The 19907-nt window shown below is 45.0% G+C and overlaps 1 protein-coding gene across 1 annotated transcript in view; it reads right to left on the bottom strand.

Moving 5' to 3' along the window:
• OVOL2 (ovo like zinc finger 2) overlaps positions 1–19510 on the bottom strand; it is a gene marked incomplete at both ends in the record, with an annotated part of 32876 nt that extends 13366 nt beyond the window's left edge. The window contains 3 exons of the mRNA XM_081292286.1: positions 2605–2794; positions 18510–18733; positions 19411–19510. Coding sequence (XP_081148412.1) covers positions 2605–2794; positions 18510–18733; positions 19411–19510 — 514 coding nt within the window. The remainder of the gene's footprint in view (positions 1–2604; positions 2795–18509; positions 18734–19410) is intronic.
• Between the last annotated feature and the right edge of the window lie 397 nt (positions 19511–19907).

Here is a 19907-nt window from a genome sequence, read left to right on the forward strand (position 1 = left end):
ATTTTTTCAATGTTCATCACAAGTGAAGGTATCAGTAGCCCTGCATGTTCCCTGAGCCCTAGAGAGCATGGGTAGAGGAGTGACTATAGAATCTACCAGGTGAGGAGCAGAATAAACAGGCCAGGTCCTCAGGGGTATCCTCAGATAGGGATGAAGAAGCTAAGAAACTTTCCTAGCAGAAATGACAATTGACCTAATAAGTAGTTCCTGATTTCCTCCTGCCCCTGGGGCCAGCTGCCCCCAGGCCCAGATTTGCAGCTACTCTGTAACCCTTTGCCCTCTCCAGGATCCTACACTACTCTGCCAGATCATCACTTATAGGACTCCACCACTCCATAAGCACTTTGTCCCCCTAATGACTAGCTTGGCCTTTCAGAAGTTAGACTTTACTGATTCACTAGGATAAAAAAGAAGGAGGATGAGGAAGAGGAGAAGACATAGAAGGAGGAAGAAGAGAAGGAGGAGGAGGAGGAAGAAGAAGCAGAAAAAGATGATATCTTAGAGATTAAAAAAAGAAGACTATAGCCAAACAACCTCAAAGAGTATACACTATGGGGCTGGGGTTGTGGCTCAGCGGTAGAGCGCTTGCCTAGCACATGTGAGGCCCTGGGTTCGATCCTCAGCACTACGTAAAAATAAATAAATAAAATAAAGGTGATGTGTCCAACTACAATTAAAAAATATTTTTTTAAAAAAGAGTACACTCTATAGGAGTCCATTAAATAGGCAAGTCAATTACGCTGTTAGAAGTTATGATAGTGGCTGCCCTTGGAGGCAAAAAATATTCTGATTCCTATCTTGGATGCCAGGTGCATGAGCATATTCACTTTGTAAAAACTCCTAAATTCATTAATCTAGACACTTGTGATTTGTGTACTTTTCTAGATATATGTTACATTTTTCAACGAAAAGTTCACTTTAGAAAAATATTATAGCTGGGCACAGGGACTCATGCCTATAATCTCAGCACTCAGAAAACTGAGGCAAGAGGATCACAAGTTTGAGGCCAGTCTCTGAAACTTAACAAGACCCTCATCAACCTAGTGAGACTCTCTCTCAAAATAACAAAATTTAAAAAAAAAAAGGGCTAGGGACGTAGTTTAATGGTGAAGTGCCCCTGGGTTCAATCCCAGTAACAAAAGAAAAAGAAAAATATTTTAAATGAAAAAATCAAAAGGGTATCTTTTCATATGCCAGTTCACTAAATTGGGAAACACTCTTCCCCTGCTAGGGAGGCAGCTCATGTACAGTACCCTAAAAACAATAACATATGATAAAAACTATGAAAGAAAAATGGAATACAGAGGGCTTCAGAACAGCATTATGAGTGAGTGAGGAGCTGGGGAGTCCATCTGGAGGGTAGAGTGGGGTTTCTCCTAACTTAACTAAAATGCCAGGGAAAACTCTAAATTCTGAAAGGACTTGAGTGATCAGGGTCACTACACAGAGTAAATTCTATGAGGTTGTTAGAAGGGTAGGTGGCAACCTAGATGGGGCTGAAGGGGTTGAGATGAGATGGGTTTAAATGAGATGGAATAGGAATTATGGAAATGGGTTGGGATGGGATGACCTGAGGGAGGTTCTGAGAGGATGAGATGGGATAGATGAGGGGAGGGTTAGGCTGGAATAGAATAGGGATTTGTCAACAGGGACCCAGATTGTGAAGGACTTTACATGAAGCTCATCCAACAAGAAATGAGGAGTCTGGATTTCATTCTGCCAGAAGTTGGAAATTTTTTACCAAGGAAATGGCATCCTTAAAATTCTCCTCAAGGGATCACTGGGCAAAGGTGTGGACTATGGGCCACACCTAGTGGAGAAGCCTAGAGGCCAGATGTCCCTAAGATAAAACTAATGAGGCTTATGACCCATCAGAAGAGCTGGGAGTGAGGCCAAAGGGCATCCTTCCCCATTCTCTGAAACGTGGAGCTGGTAAGGACTCGGCTCCACATTTCATAAGTCAGGAATTAGACTGGGGGTGTAGCTCAGTGGTAGAGCACTTGCCTCACATGGGTGAGGCACTGAGTTCCATCCCCAGCTCTGAAGAGGGGGGTGGGGGGAAAGTCAGGAAACAGGAGGCCCAAATGGAAGATGCTTATCGACCAAGCTCACATAGGAGGCTCAGGTCAATTCTAAGTGAGCTGAGCCTTTTCTTCTTTTGATCTCTTAGGAGGAACACAAAGCTAAATACCAAGGCAGGCTTACTTCTCAAGAAAGAGGAATAAAGTACTTATAGTAAGACCACAGAATCACATTCCAGAAGTCAGGACCAGTCAGGGCTGAATTACAATATCCCCCAGCATTTGTTTCATGCATCATAATTCTCAGAATCCTTTGCTTTGAGACTCACCAGCACTTATATCATTATCCCCATTTTATAGGGGCAAAAACAGGCCACAGGAGGCAGTTTGCTTGGCATGCTGGCAGGGAGTAGAGTCAGGAAACGAACCCAGATGGGCTGGCACCAAATACTCAGTCTACGTGACCTTTCCAGAAATAGGACCCTGCTCCACACTTCTGAGTTGGTTCTTAGAGGGGAAAGGTACAGGAACTCTTGGCCCAAAAACATAGACTTAATAGCAAAGCACACAGCCCCAGCCTTACCTGTGTGTGTGCGGACATGCCTCTTCAGGTCAAAGGTGTCGTTGAAGCCCTTGCCACAGAAGGTGCACAGGTGTCTCTTTACCTGGTTGTGGCACTTGAGGTGACGGTTGAGCATGCGCTGCAGGCGGAAGCCTTTGCCACACAGGTCACAGCTGTGAATCACTGAATCATTGCACGTGCCTGTGGTGTACTGGGAGCAGAGAGAGGTCATGAGTGTCCAGGGAAATTACTTGCGGGACCTGCCTCCCTGTGTCTCTAGGTTTGCCAGGTAGTGGTGGCTTCTTCCCCCTACAACTTCCAAGGGGGCTTGATTTTGGAGAAGGAGAAACAGTAACTGGCAGATCCTTTTGATGCTCATTTTCCCCTTCTCTCTTAGAAGAGACCTCTGGTTTCTAGCTGTGCATGCTGTCTTACAACAGCCTTACAACAAGATGTGACCATGTGACCAGCTGGCTGATTAAATAGAAATTTCCTTAAGGGGGAAAGAGTGGCTCCAGCTGGTTAAAGACCCAACAGCCACTTTGGATCATGAGGTGAAAGTAAGGGCTAAAGATGGAGAAGCAGAAGAAAGGAATCTGGCTCCTGTTGTAGATAACCCAACCGATTATTTCCTCCTTGTACCTCTGTGTGCTCCATCCATCAAGACATGAATCTGGGTAGGGCTTATGACCACTGGGACCAACAGAGTGCAGTAATAATGTGTCAGCTCCAGTTCTTAAGGTATTTTGCAGCTTCCACTGCTGCTCTCTGGGAAGCCAGAGGCCTTCTAAGAAGTTCAAGGCCACTATCTTCTGAGGAAGCCCAAGCTAGCCATGTGGAGAGCCAGAGGCCATAACACAGTGCCAGATATGGATAAAGCCTCCTTGGATCTTCTCACTTAACCCAGGGCTGCCACCAGCTCAGTGAGTAACCCCTGCTAATGCTATCCAGTATATACTGCTTAGCTGAGCTGTGTCCAGTTTCTTTTTTCTTTTTTTTTTTAAGAGAGAGTGAAAGAGGAGAGAGAGAGAGAGAGAGAGAGAGAGAGAATTTTTTAATATTTATTATTTTTTAGTTCTCGGCGGACACAACATCTTTGTTGGTATGTGGTGCTGAGGATCGAGCCCGGGCCGCACGCATGCCAGGCGAGCGCGCTACCGCTTGAGCCACATCCCCAGCCCCTGTGTCCAGTTTCTAATCTACAAAATCAAGATCAAACAAAATGATCACTTGGGGAAGTGATTTAGTCAAGACCTCACAGCTTCATTATGTGTAAAATCAAAATCACCAAATTCAACCTCCATTGGAATTGCAGAGGTTTTTCAACTGCATTTGCTGCCTCTAGGAAGGAAACTGAATCTCTAGCTATATAATGAAAAAATGCAGATCTGATAGATTCAAAAGTCACCAGATCAGATGCTTTAGAAAATGGATTCATTGCTCTACTGAAATTCTGTTCCCCCAAGGGCATCACTCCCCATTCTCTGTAATATGGAGCTGGTAAGGACTAGGCTCCACATTTCATAAGTCAGGAAATAGACTAGGGGTGTAGCTCAGTGGAAGGGTGCTTGTTTAGCATGTGTGAGGACTGGGATTGATCTTTGGCACAGATATATCCCACTGCAAAGAAAAGCCTATCTTTATTTAATCATCATTAGCAGCAAGAGCTGGTCCTTTCCTGGCTCCACACTAGCTTCAAATATCTTCCTCTCATCATCTTAGAGGAGGTATTGCCTCCTCGAAGACTGGGCTCAACTGCTCCCTGGCTGATACCACCTTCTCCGAATATGGCTGCCCATGCCCAAACTGTTCTTCACTATCCCCCTTAAACTAGTGCCTCTCAGAGGGTACCCACATTCAAGGGAATTCCAGGGAGATTGTTAAAATGCAGACTCTGGTTCAGGAAATCCAGTAGAGTCTGAGGTACTGCATTTCTAGCCAGTGCCCAAGAGTTGCTCCTGTAGATGGTATTTATGGCACTTGAAAAGTGGGTAGCTCAGTTGTAGAGTGTTTGCCTAGCATATGCAAGGCCATGGATTCACTCCTCAACACTTAGAAAAGAAAAAGAAAAAAGCGAGGCTAGACTAGAACACTAGCCCTGAGTTCAGTAGTCCTCCTTTGGCATCCTTTGGGGATTGGTGCCAGGACTCTCTGCAGATACCAAAATCTGTAAATGCTCAGGTCCCTTATACAAAATGGTGTAGTTTTTACACATAACCAATGTACCACCTCCTATATAACTTAAACCATCTCTGAATTACTTATAATATCTAATACGATGTAAATGCTATAGGAATAGTTGTTAGACATATTGTTTAGGTGACATTGGCAAGAAAAAAAGGTCTAGGGCTGGGAATATAGCTCAGTTGGTAGAGTGTTTGCTTCACATGCACAAAGCCCTGGGTTCAAACCCAACAGTGCGCGCGCGCGCGCGTGCACACCCCCCCCCCCCCCACAAGTCTATACATAATTCATTACAGACACAAATATTTTTTTAAAAATATTTTTAATAGGCAGTTGGTTGAATCCACAAATGTAGAAACTGCTGACAGAGAGGGCCGGCTGTACTCCATTCCACTTCATTCCAGAGGTTTCATTAGGCACACGGGTTCCTTTAGAGTTCACACAGTCTCCTCAACTCAAGGCCTTGAGGACAGTCACTAGTGTCCACTCACATTCCTACCTCCCTCCTCCCTTCCCAGTGCCCCAAGGCTAGCCCTGGGCAGGTGCAGTCAGTGAGTGTTGACAGGCAGCTGGGAACAGATGGCAGGATGCAGGAAGTCTGGAGGGAGGCACGAGACCCCAGAACAGGGTTTTCTAGTTTGCCTCCTCCTCTTTTTTTTTTGGTGGTTATGGGAATTGAACCCAGGGCCTCACACAAGCCAGGCAAGTACTCTACCACTGAGCTATACCCTGGCCCTTCAGTTCTTTCTCATTTGCTTGGAGTTTAATTTTTCTCAGTTAACACTGAAGTGGTTGGTCTGAAACAAGCCCTGTGCTCAGTCAGTGGTTGATCTGAAACAAGACGGCTCATTGCCACTGTCTAGCAGGAAGCAGAGAAGTCAACAGGCAACTGAGATCTGACAGGCCAGAGGCACCTCGGGCAAGCACCAACTCCAGATGCGGAGTCCTGGGGAAGATGCTTCCAGAGAAAGAGGGCCCCTCGGCCATGCAACGATGAGGAGGAACACAGGTAAATGGTAAAGAGTGTTCGGGGAGAGGAGAGTGGGAAACAAGGGACTATGTGCGGTTCAGTGGGGGCAGCCAGAGCCTGGAAAGTATTTAATGGAGAAAGTAACAGTAATGGAGAGAGGTAGGATCCCCTCAGGGATCTACCTGGGCGACCCTAATGGAGCTGAGATATATATAGGAGGGTACCCCTGGAAGGCAAAGGATAGTCACAGGGGTCAAGTTGGATGACTCAACTGGTTGGCCATCTTGGACCCTCTATTGGCACACGGGGAAGTGCTGCTGCCCTGCCTCTGTCCTGCCTCTCCCAGAGAGGAAGGGGCTGACTCTGGCCTGAGGAAGACCCAGCCATGACCAAGGTTTTCCTGGCACCAGGACATGGTCTCCTTGTCCGGCAATTCCCATCCAGATCACTACCTCCCTTCAAGGGATTTCTCAGAGAGGAAACGTGTTCCACAAGTACTTTGAGCTTCTGACGGTCTCATCCACATAAGGTAAAGGTAAAGTGAGAGATAGTGAGGGGCTAATGAAAAAGAATATAGAGACAACTCACCCTCCCTCACAATTCCAATATAAATTCTGTAAAACTCCAGGGCTGTCTTTTTTTAAAAACATTTTGTACCTCCATTGAATCTAGGGTTGCTTTACCACTGATCTTTACATCTCCAGCCCTTTTCATTTTGAGTGAAGGTGTTGCTGAAGTTCTCCCAGGTGGCCAAGGCTAACCTTGAACTTGTGATCCTCCTGCCTCACTGAGTCACTGGGATAAAAGGCATATGCCACTATATGCAGCTCCTAGAGCTGAACTGTCTTTTGAATGTCTTGTCAACCACAATTAAAACCTGAACACTTGTTTACTTTTTATTTACCTTAATCTTTTTGATAAATTCCTTTTATTTTTTTCCCTTTGTGTTGCTAGGGATCAAACTCAAGTCCCCTTGCATGCTAGGCAAGTACTCTACCACCAAGCTACATACCAAGCCAATACTTTTCTCTTTTTCTCCTTTTTTTTAAATCCCTCTAGTATAGGGACTGAATCAAGAAGTGCTCTACCACTAAGCTACACCCCTGTTCTTTTTATTTTATTTTTTTTTTATTTTGAGGCAGGGTCTCACTAAATTGCCCAGGCTGGATTTCAACTTGTGATCCTTTAGCCTCAGCCTCCTGAGCAGTTAAGATTACAGATGTGCACCACCATGCCCAGCTTTCCTGTGGTTCTCCTACAGCAGACGTTGAAATTCTCCAAGTATCCTGCAGCAGAGGTTATTTTCCCATTTCTCCATCTTTTTGTAAACCCTACTTCCTGGCATTGAAAACAGCCACCACTGAGACTCCTTTAGGGAATTCACCCTACCATTCACAAAGCACTGCATGCCACCCTTATGACCAACACAGCCACCAGATGTTAACAAATTATATTGAAAGCCTAGAGAGAGACTTGTTCAAAGAAAATGCAAGGTTAGTTAAGTGGTAAAATATTATGGTTGATGAAGTAAGCTTCTGCCAGACTATCAGCAGGCCTGCCAAACTATTTTACTTCTCAGAAAGGAAGGGATATTTGCAATATAAATTCCTAAATAAAAAATTTATTCCAAAAAGTGTATTTCACATCTTGTGCCTTGAAATTTGGTCTGTGATAATAATAGCCTGAAAACTACTTATATGTCCATCAGAAGGTACTTATTAAAAAATGATGGTAGACCCACTCAATCAAAGCAACTAGGAAAAGACTGGAGGCAGGGGCAGTTCATATCAATTGCCAATCCTCTGAGTGAGCCCTCTTGGATATCTAGTGTAGGGAAGGCCCTGGAAGACTCCGGCCCCAGCTGCCGTCTAGCTGTAATCATAAGATAAATTCCCAGGTAAATTACTGCCCAGCTGAGCCTTTGCAAGTAGAAGACACAATATAGATTATTTTTAGTTACCAAATTTGGGGTTACTTGTGTATCAAGACTGGGTAAACTGGAACAGTAATAAATGTATCATATTCTTTCCAGAATACCAGATCTGTCACATTTCATAAATATTTATTTATTTATTTGATTACTTACTGTATTCATTTTGGTGCTAGAGATGGAAGCCACAGCCTTGTACATGCTAAGCTCATTCTCTACCACTAAGCTGCACCCCCAGCCCAGATCTACCATATTTCTGGAGTTCTCCCCCAGGATGGGATGCATGACACAAAACATTTTCTGATTCCTAGAAGGACATCACTTGAGCCAGAGGACCAATTCTCCCTCCCCAGGTCACATATTTGCTCACTGGGCACTTTTATTATGTTTACACAAGTCTGTACCAAACACTCTACCTCCTAAAAGTTCAAAGGAGAGTTTACCAGTCTTCCCTTATTACTCCATTCTACAAATACTATACCAAATTACATCTGAGATCAAAACTGAGACCTAAGTCACATTTTGGTCATATTGGTTATGATTGTGGAATAGATACAAGAAATGCTGAGGAATCAGATGAAAACCTAGCCCTGGTTATTTGTGTGATGTGAAATGTCATTTAATATCCCTGGGTCATAGCTTCCCTATATGTAAAAATATTAAATGGTCCTATGTGATCTCTTTAGCAGTATCAGGAGCTAACAGTAGGGTTTGTTTTCCAACTTTCTAAGCTCAATTCCTTCTCCACAGCTTACAGTCTGAGGGATATAGGTGAGTTACATAACCTCTAAACCTTAATTTCATCACTTGTAAAATATGAATCATGATATTTGCCTCTTGGAAATAAATTAAGGAATTAAGGAAGATAAGCTACTTTAAAAAGACTTGGCACTTGTTAAGACCTATTGCAGTTAAACCAGCTCCAAAAATCTGCGATCCTAAATAAAAGGTAATTGGTCAAAATCTTTAGTTTCTCAGTGTGCTTTTGAATTTTTCTCTCTGTAGCTCTAGAACAAGAGAACTAATCTTCAGTGTGAGCTACAAACCCCCCAGTCCTTCATCCACAAAGCTATAATCCCAAAAGCTCTGAAAACTAACATTTCTTTTCTATCTCCCTGGGCAGTGAAATCTGACCCGAGCTAATGTGAAAATATGCACAGACTTTATTCCGTGTAGTGTCAACATTCATGTGTTTTGATACAGAAATTATTAATGCATTTAATTATAGGATACTGTTCCAGACCTGCTAAGGGTGGTATTTACATCATGCTACTTTCTGAAAAAGCCTAATAGTCTCACCCTGAATCCAAAATTATCACTTTGTAAAGTCTTATTAATGAAGTGGGGAAATTACCCTAGAGGATGGGAAATGACATCAGTCTGGAAATTAATTCAGGGCAAGAAAGATGAAGAGCAAACAAGCAATTTTCCAAGTTTTTGGCTTGTCTTATTCTTCTACTCATAGTCCTTTCTCTGCAAGAGCTCTGTGTGTATGTATGTATTCATTCATTCATTCATTTATTCATTTATTGATACCAGGGATTGAACTCAGGGGCACTTGACCACTGAGCCACATCCCAAGTCCTATTTTGTATTTTTTTAAGAGACAGGGTCTCACTGAGTTGCTTAGTGCCTCATTTTTGCTGAGGCAGGCTTTGAACTCCAGATCCTCCTGCCTCAGCCTCCCAAGCCTCTGGGATTACAGGGTACGCCACCAAACCCAACTCAGTTTTTGTTTTAAAAAACAAACAAAATTCCCCTCAAGTCCTTCTAAAAAGAACAGGCTTCTGCAGCAAAACCAAAATGATTATTGTATCAGGGCTGCAGAAAATGTCAGGAGCACCCAGGGAAGCAGGGATCTCACCTGGCTCTATGACCAACTTCAAAGCGGGCTAAGATCACTCACCTGTCAAACTTCTAAACAAAAACCAACAAAACGGGGGAACAACTCCATTTTCCATTATGATTTTTCCACTAGACCAGTTTATTAAATTAATGGTCCTAGGACTGGGGATGTGGCTCAGTGGTACAGTACTTGCCTAGCATGCATAAGGCCCTGGGTTCTATTCTCAGTACCATTAAAAAAAAAAAAAAATCAATGGTCCTATTTACTGTGGAAAGATACTCTGAGTTCAAGACTACCTTCCAGTGGCCATTTGGACAAGATTTCCACTGACATGTTGCCTATGCTTGAATACTCACAGCATGCTAAGCTAGCATATTTTCCCAACTTCTTTTGAATTCAGATTTCCCTCCATTTAACATGTAGGCTGAGACGTCACAACTTCCCTAACAAGGCAGAATACAGAACCTCAAAGGCAGAGATGATGAAGGGAATACCTCCTTATAAGCCAGAAGATAAAACCAAGGCTCAAAGACATATAAACTGTCTGTGGTCACCTGGCCTCTAAGGTACCCACATTGAGATTTTTAAAAGTGAAACTTGCGTTATACTCTCCTCAGTACAGGTCAGGGCAGGACAGATCCATGATCTGGGATTGATGTTGGAAAGGGGAAGAAGAAATGCACCTTATAGTTCAACTTGTATCTCCACGAGGAACAAGTTCAGATTCCTTAACATCAGATTCAATAAAGGCTGAAGTGTCAAAGCTACATGTTGACCATGGCTGTCATATTGGATGGTGTAGTTGTCCCACAATGCACAAAAATGCTAAAATAAAGATTCTTGGGTTGGGCTCTGCCACTAATGACTGTGAGGAATTCAATAAAAACTTGAGATAGAATTTTTCTATCACCTCAGAAAATTCTATCCCAAGATAGGAACTTAGAGCCCATGGGTAGGGCTTTGGCTAACTGCAAAGAATTCAATGAAAATTTTCTGGGCTTTTCCTTTCTTACTCGGAAAGTAAGGAGTCTGGGCCATATAAGTTTCCAAGTTTCCAGCGGTGAACCCTATGATTGGACAATATCAGTATCAATTTCAACTTCTTTTGTTGGGCCTTCCTGTCCTATAGGGGCTAGAGAGCTGCAAACTACATTTCCCAGACTCCCTGGCAGCTATAGTTTAAGAGGAGACTTGGATTCTACCAATTGCACACATTTATTGGGGGATTTGATTTCAACCCTGAGTTAACTGGGCTTCTGCCCAGTTCCAGGCAGGAGACAGTCAGCTTACACTCTTCATTAACAGAAGCATCAAGCCATAGAGGCAGCAGCTTCCTGGCTGGGCAGCAGCCATAGTTCCACAAGTGACTTAGTTTCTACAGTGGGGCTCTTAGGATCATTCCTGAGAGCCCAGTTTGGTTCATTTAGTACCATTTAACTACTTATTCTTTGTTTTAATTAGCTGCTGTGGATTCTATTATCTGCAATTAAACTCACACCATCCCTTCCAACAATAAAAATCCACTTCACCTTCATGCAAATTTAAAAGTGGTCTGAGGGGCTGGGAATGTAGCTGTTATAGAGTGTGATTCGCATGTGCAAGACCCAGAGTTTCATTCTCAGCACAGCAAAATAAATAAATAAAGGCTAAATTACTTTAAAAAAAAAACAAATAAATGAATAAATTAATTAATTGACTCGATAATTCATTCTTAGTATTTTTCCAGATCCCCTTTTCCTCTTCTTTCCTGTGTTTTCCTTCAATGCTGTCACTTGTCTATGGACAATTGTCTTCCTTGCCTGCATTATTGTTCTGTGTTGATTTGTATCTTCCTATGAGTCAGGCACTACTGCCAGGTGCTGGGAAATGAGCACAGTAGGTAGTATTCTCTGGCTTTGATGAGAACACTTTAAGGAGTCTAGTCAGAGTGCTATAAAACCTGTAATTCCAGCTACTTGGGGGAGCTGAGGCAGGAGGATCACAGGTTCAAGGACAGCCTCAGCAACTTAGTGAGATTCTATCCCTACTTTTTTTTTTTTAAGGGCTCTTGTACATTGCTGGTGGGACTGCAAATTGGTGCGGCCAATTTGGAAAGCAGTATGGAGATTCCTTGGAAAGCTGGGAATGGAACCACCATTTGACCCAGCTATTGCCCTTCTCGGACTATTCCCTGAAGACCTTAAAAGAGCGTACTACAGGGATACTGCCACATCGATGTTCATAGCAGCACAATTCACAATAGCTAGACTGTGGAACCAGATGCCCTTCAATGGATGAATGGATAAAAAAAATGTGGCATTTATACACTATGGAGTATTACGCAGCACTAAAAAATGACAAAATCATGGATTTCGCAGGGAAATGGATGGCACTAGAGCAGATTATGCTTAGTGAAGCTAGCCAATCCCTAAAAAACAAATACCAAATGTCTTCTTTGATATAATGAGAGCAACTAAGAACAGAGCAGGGAGGAAGAGCAGGAAGAAAAGATTAACAGTAAATAGAGACATGAGGTGGGAGGGAAAGGGAGAGAAAGGGGGAACTGCATGGAAATGGAGGGAGACCCTCATTGTTATACAAAATTACATATAAGAGTTTGTGAGGGGAATGGGAAAATAAACAAGTAGAGAAATGAATTACAGTAGATGGGGTAGAGAGAGAAGATGTGAGGGGAGGGGAGGGGGGATAGTAGGGGATAGGAAAGGTAGCAGAATACAACAATTACTAATAGGGCATTATGTAAAAATGTGGATGTGTAACCGATGTGATTCTGCAATCTGTATTTGGGGTAAAAATGGGAGTTCATAACCCACTTGAATCTAATGTATGAAATATGATATGTCAAGAGCTTTGTAATGTTTTGAACAACCAATAAAAAAGGGGGGGGGGGCTAGGAATGAGGTAGTAGAACAATTGCCTAGCATGCAAGGCCCTGGGTTGAATCCCTAGTACTGTTTTAAAAAAAAAAAAGTCTGGTTAGTCAAATATACAACAGGAAGATAGTCAGCAAGTTTCACTGGGGAGAGAGGAAGGGTATTCAATTCTGCCTTGGTAGATAGGTGACAAGAGGCAGAGTTTCGAGACAGAACTTATGTTCCCTTCTAATATCAAATCAATAGGTTTTTCAAAAACAGCCTAAAACCATGTTTCACAACAATGCTTAGAAATAACTAATTGGCTATCACTGGAGAATTTTGGTTAGCCAATTAATTATCTTCATTCATATATAACAGTAAGGATATGATATGTCAAGATCATTGTATTGTCATGTGCAACTAATAAAAAAATGAAAAAAAAAATAACAGAAAGGAATCGAGCATTCTTCTGCCTTTCCTGGATGAACTGTCCCAATAAGAAACCAAATAAGGGGCGGAGGTTGTGGCTCAGAGGTAGAGCACTCGCCTGGCATGTGTGGGGCACTGGGTTGGATCCTCAGTACCACATAAATATAAAATAAAGATATTGTGTCCACCTATAACTAAAAAATAAATATTTTTTTTTAAAAAAAGGAAACCAAATAGTAGATGGGGGAATTCTCTCTGTAAAAAAATGGGCTTGGGTTGTAGCTTAGTGGTAGAGCATACGTGAGATATGATCCTCAGGACCACATAAATATAAACAAAGGTATTAAATAAATAAATGAGCCAGGGGGCTGGAGGTGTGCTCAGTAGTACAACATATGTTTAGCATGCACAAGACCCTGGGTTCAATCCCCAAAACCACACACATAAGAAGAAAAAAAAAAAAAAGACATATGTAAGGGCTGGGGATGTGGCTCAAGCAGTAGCTCGCTCGCCTGGCATGCGTGTGGCCCGGGTTTGATCCTCAGCACCACATACCAACAAAGATGTTGTGTCTGCCGAGAACTAAAAAATAAATATTAAAAAATTCTCTCTCTCTCTCTCTCTTTAAAAAAAAAAAAAAAGACATATGTAAGCTCATAAATGAAGAACAGAACTGGAATATCACTGTTTTGCAATATCTGATAATCCGAAATATTTAGTCACTGAGCATAACAGTTGCTAACAAATATTCAGTGCCTCTTGATGGAAATATACAACCCCACAGTGACATATTCTAGCCAAAATAAAATAAATCTGGTCAAGCATGTAGAACAGTACTACCCAATACAACTTTCTAACGGTGATCAAAAGATTCTATTCTGTACTGTTCAATACGGGAGCCACTAAAAAAACAGCTAGCGCGGCCAAAGAGCTTAATTTTTAATCTTACTTAACTAAAAAGCCACATGTGACAAGGGCTATCACACTGGACAGTACAGCTGCAGCGCCAAATACCCATTTAGAGAAAACAGAGAGGACTGAGGAATGTTAAAACCCCTTGGTGATACATTCAGCAAAATCCAGACTGTTGGGAACTCCACAAAACAATAACCCATTTCTTTAACAATTAACTTGTAAGGACATAAAAAGAAATTGAGGGAAAATGCATCAATTAAAAAAGACTGAAAAATGTTGCCAATCAATTACAATGTGTAGACATCATTGTAGACCTGGTTAAGCAAACTGGGGGGGAAGTAGGAATTTATGAGATATTTAACAATAGTTCATGTGGGTGTGATCGTGTATTTACCTATTAGAGGTACATTCTGAACTATTTATACTCGCAATACAGTCAGGCATTGCTTAACGCCAGGGATATATTCTCAGAAAACCTTGTTAGGCAATTTCATCATTGCGCGGGCATCATAGAGTGTGCACTTACACAAACTAAGCTGGCTAAGAATCACCAGACATTGTAATCTCCGGGGACCATAGTTGTATATGTGTGTAGTCTGCAGTTACTCCGTGCATGACTTAGAGTGACGTCTGAGATTTACTTCAAAGTCATGTGTGGAAGGATAAAGGGAGGTATGTATGGCAAGACTGGTCAAGGGCAATGGTTGTTGAGGCTAGATGACAGACACATACCGCTCTGCCTTTGAAATTCTCCATAATTAAAAGTGATGGGGAAGAAAAAGAGTACTCCAAGTTCATATATCTGTCACGACTGGAAAAGTCACACTAGAGAGATAGGTAAAAGACTGAGAGTACTTTCAAAGAATTCTAAACTCAGCTGATTTGTTTTTGGATACCGGGGATTGAACCCAGGGTGCTTTACCACTGAGTTACATCTCTAGCTCTTCTAATTGTTGAGACAGGTTCTTGAAAAGTTGCTTAGAGCCTCTCTAAGTTGCTGAGGCTGGCCTCAAACTTGTAGTCCTCCTGCCTCAGCCTCCTAAGTCACTGGGTTTATAGGCATGTACCACTGTGTCCACTAAACTCAATTTCTTTTACCCACAGGAGAGGCCGAAGGAAGAGAGAAAAGTACAGGATGGATAGAACAATTTCACCTGTTAGTCTGTATTTGATTCTGGATACTCCTAGCCACACTGGGGAATAAATAATATCAGTCAACTGAATTAATTCCAAACTTTGTTTCTGATAAGACTCTGGACAAAGGTAATCAGTATTTTCTGGGTTTCTCTAACCCACAGCTGGAGATCTACAAATGGTTCTATCACAAAAGGAATCAAAGAGACCTGGCATGAACACTGTCCTAGATATACGTTATCTCCCCACCTCAATCTGTTTTGTAAAATTACAGAATCCTCGGTATTAAAAAGACAGTTTCACAACTTGCCCTGAGGTCCCCAGTCAAAAGGCAGCTGGGATGGACTACATTTCCTAACCTGCCTCCAGGACTCCTTTTCTGATCCCCTCACCACATAAACAAGAGCAGGTTGCCAAATCCCAAGTCCCTATAGCAGGCAACACAATGTTAGACCTTAGCAGACCTTGCTGTATATCACTGTCAGCCAACTCCCTGTTAGACAGTTTGTGCATGCACAAAAGTGCTAAATATTTTGCATTTGTTATCTAACTATTTAACCAACACCATGCTTCCAAGGCCAGTTCTATTATTTCCTCATTTTACAGATCAGGGAAGAGGCTTTGAGGAAATAAACTGTCTATGAGGACAGATGGTAGGATTTGGTTTTCCTTCTCAAAAACCTTCCAGAGCTTCTTCTCCAGGAGCATCCATGCTTCTTGGCTTGGCCCCCTGAACCATCTCACCCTGTCCTCCTTTTCCAACCTTATACTTCCAACTCTCCCCAACAGCTGCGTCTCCTATCATTTAGACACCAGAGCTCTGAGTCTTTTCCTTACTCAAGCTGTGGGGCTCAGCCCATACCACCCTAAAGCCTGCCCTGCCAGCAATTTCCACAGCCTTCAAATCCATGTCAAGCAAACTTCCCTATGTGGAAGTGATCACATCTTTGCCTATGCTTGGAAGTGATCACATCTTTGCCTATGCTTCTGGTTGGACATTCATTCTCCTATAATAGTTAATAGTATGTATGTTTCCCCACCAACCCAAACAGTATCTACAGTTACTGGGCACATACCATGTTGCACCTTTAACTTATTTATTCTCACAACTCTCATTGTTAGCCCCCATTTTACAGATAAGGAAACTGAGGCCCAGAGGATGAGCAACTTGCTCAAGGTCACAAGCTAAGAATTGACAAAGCTAGAGCTTAGATGCTTCACCACAACTGAAAGAGGATTCTAGAAGGAACACCCAGATGGGAGCGTTTTCATTGCCTTGCATACTGCAGGCACTCCATAAAGTAGGATGGTTTGTTGCCTCCCTGTATACGATACAATGGCTCAAATTTGCCCTTACTCCTATCATTAAAGCCCACTGCCTAGTGAGGTATTAAAGCATGCCATCAGGCTGGGGACCCTAGCTCATGGTAGAGCACTTGCCCAGCATGAGGCCCTGGTTCCATCCTCAATACCCCTACCCCAAACAGCAATGCATCATGAATGGTCCTCATCCTTGAATGGCTTTCCTTCTCTTCCACTTAAGAAACTAATTCTTTTTTTTTTAATATTTATTTTTTAGTTTTCGGCAGACACAACATGTTTGTTTGTTTGTTTGTTTTTTAAGAGAGAGTGAGAGAGGAGAGAGAGAGAGAGAATTTTTAATATTTATTTTTTAGTTCTCGGCGGACACAACATCTTTGTTGGTATGTGGTGCTGAGGATCGAACCCGGGCCGCACGCATGCCAGGCGAGCAGGCTACCTCTTGAGCCACATCCCCAGCCCAAGAAACTAATTCTTAAAAGAAACTCTTTGAGTTTAGCATGCCTTGCAAAGAACTTTAGAATTGCACAACATGCTAAATTGTGGACAATTTGATCAGTCATTTGAAAACCCACCAATACCATGGCTGATATTCTAAAGGATCAAAGAATACTAATACTAAGATTTCTCTCTTTGAGTTAGAGGCAGAGAGAAGGAACCCGAATGCTATCAGTAAATAAAAACTCCCTGGGAAACTATGGAGAGAAGGATCCTTGTAGACGGCACAGGAGCAAACTACACCACACACACCCTCCCAGCTCCCAAGAACATAGTGACTGATCTTGGAAATGACTGATTTATTCCCTTAATCCAGGGTTCCAATGGCGATATTTGCTTGGGGAAGGAAAGAAAGCCCTCAAATGTTAGATAAGGGACTAGATCTCTCTCACACCTCCCAGTTTCTCTTCAGGGGATTCTGGGCAATGTGGGGTGGGGGGACAGAGGGGCAAATTGGCTACAGTCCCTCCCAAAACAACGGTTGTGATTGTCTCTCCAGCCTGGTGATAAATATGCAAGTGGGACACTTTGTAGAATTTCCCAAAGGGCAGAGCTACCAGCCTCACGCAAACCGTTCCCACCCACTTAACCCCACCTGGCCCAGAACCACCACAGGCCAGCTGACTTTGAACCTGAGCAACACTCTTTACTGCTAAATAGCAGGCGCAGTTGACAATATCCTTTAAAGAGGTCTTTCCTCCGGATTCTAGCTCTAGCCTCAAACCACAATTCATAACCAAATGCAACCCCGCCTACCCCTGAGTCAAGCCCCAGGAGCCAGGAATGTGCATGGGGAGAGGGACTGCCTCTCTCAGGAAAGTTAACCGCTGCTCTCACAACCCCCAGCTAATGCCTGTATTCTCCACCCCAATCTCCCCCACCCCCCTCTCCGGCCACGGTGGCAGGACCGCCCTAAAGTTATCACATACTTTGCAGAGTGGCACTGTAGCCCACCACGCTAGAAACCCAAGTCAGGTAATTCATAAAACACCACCCCCTACTTCTGGCTGGCTATGAGTCCGTAGAACGGGATTCCTTAATCCTGGGGGGTTGCGGATCCTTTGAGCAGGCGATCATAGAACGTCTACCCAAAAAAGCGCACATGGGCACCTAAATAATGTTGCCTACAATTCTAGAATTCTTGATGGAGCGCCGAAGCACGACAGTAAAAGGGAAAAACAGACGCTCCAAACCACTGGGTTAAAGGCTCTAAAGAAATTCTTATGTGAACCCTTTTATCCATCAACTCAATTCACCAAGATTTGAGACAAACAACGAATCAAAGTGCCCAGTACAGGCCTCCCGTCTAAACACTCCACAATTGGTACTAGGAATAACTATGGTTGCAGAGGCCCACTGTGTGCTAAGCTGCCTCAAAACACAAAGGATATGAAACTCTAAATCACGTGGCGCAGGGGGCTGCGCCCCAGAGGATGGAATTTTTGAAAGCCCTCGTTCTTTTTTTTTTTTTTTTTTCCTGACCCTGCAATCCCAAAACCTGGTTATGAGTCAGGCCTTGTGCGTAGAATGGGCTGCTCAAGGGAGGAAGTGGTCCTTGATCCCTCTTGACAGTTCTAGAGGCCACTATCGGCGTCAGGCGGGGCCACCCAAGAGAATTGAGTCCGCTTTGGAAGCGGATCCAGTGGGCGAAGCGGCACGGGAAAGAGGACGCGCGGAGAAGCCCTGGCCGCCACCCAGAGGCAGGTGCAGGAGCGGTGTGACCCGCCAGCTTGGGGCGCGGGTGCTGGGGTGCGCGGGCGGGCGCGGCAGGGAGGGGCGCCGGCCCCGGGAGCCCGACGCCAGGGCGTGGTGCAGGTGGCGGCGGGGGCAGAATCCACACCGTACCTTGATTTTTGACCTGGCAACCGGGCGCTGCTTTGCTGCCAAGTGTCCATCTGGGTCCTCGGCGTCGCGGGGCTCGGGGGTTTCGCGCTCCAGGGCGCGCGGGGACGAGCTGCTCTCGGCGCCTCCAGGTTCCCCGGCGCTGCTGCTGCTGCCGCCGCCGCTGCTGCTGCCGCCGTCGCTGCGGCAGTCCTCGGGGGGGTCGTGGAGCAGACAGCCCAGGACCACTGCAGAGGGAAGGAGGGGCCGCAACCGATAGACACACACACGCGGCGTCAGGCACCGGCGCCCGCGGCAGTTTGACCTGCGGGCGGTGCCGCAGCCACCGCCCCGCCCCGGACCTGGGCACCAGGCCAAGTGGGCAATGTCGCCGGGGTATGCGAGTAAACACCCATTTTGGCCCCTCGAACTACTTTGGGGTGCTGGGGTCAGATCCTTAGCCCCAAACCGGTGCCCACGAGGAACTGAGGGTCATGCGCGGCGGAGGACCCCGCGCGCCAAGTTTCTTGTGCCCGGGGAGGCGACTCCGACCTCTTCCAATCTAGCTTTAGAGGGGTTGGCGGACCTTCATGCACCACCACCCACCTTGAGGACGTGGGATTGAATGTATCCCTTTTTGGTTTTCAACCTCCTTCCTGGGCCACCTCCGCCCGCGCGGCAGCCAACGGTCCTGCCGCCGGGCAATTAGAGGCTCCCACTAGGGGGAAGGGAGCGCAGGGTGTCCCAGGCTTCCCAGCCTCACTCCCCTCTTTTCTCCGCCTGGAAGACCCTAGCGTCCTCCGCCCGAAAGAAGGAGATGAGGTGGGGGGAACCCAGCCCCGACCGATGAGTACAGAGAGCTCGTCCGCCCCTTCCCCCACCCGGAGAGCCCCGCGCCCAGGCCCGGCCCCCGCGCCGCGCTCACCTGGGATGTAAGCGTCTGCCCTTTTTTCATCCGGGAGCTCATCCCAGCTGCGGACCGTGACTCCCGGGCTCCTCCTCTTCACCAGGAAGACTTTGGGCATGGTGGGGTCCCTTTGCCAGGCTGAGGCCCCCTCCTCTCGACTGTTTCCCGCTAGGGGCTGAGGTGGCGGCTGGGTCCCCAGCTCCCGGCGGTCAGAGCCCACCTTCCCGCCTCGCCTGCCCTCTTCCTCTCCCCCCCGCCGCGGCGTTGCCCGGGCCTCTCCCCCGCACTCCCGGAGACTCCCAGCCTCTGGGCTTGGCGACACCTAAGCCTTAAATCGCGGGTGAGACCACGCCGGGAAAAAAGTTTCATAAGGTGGAATAGAAAAGGCACCAGGAAACTTGGGAGTGAGCATGCGCCCTGCAACATAACGGTGTCAACAAGCTCGCTACCTGTCCGACCGGTTCCGGCGGCCGGGGCTGCCTGTTCCAGCCCTTCCTTAGGCATGAATGTTTGCA

Source organism: Spermophilus citellus (assembly GCF_964194105.1).
Source record: "Spermophilus citellus genome assembly, chromosome: 4".
NCBI lineage: Eukaryota > Metazoa > Chordata > Mammalia > Rodentia > Sciuridae > Spermophilus > Spermophilus citellus.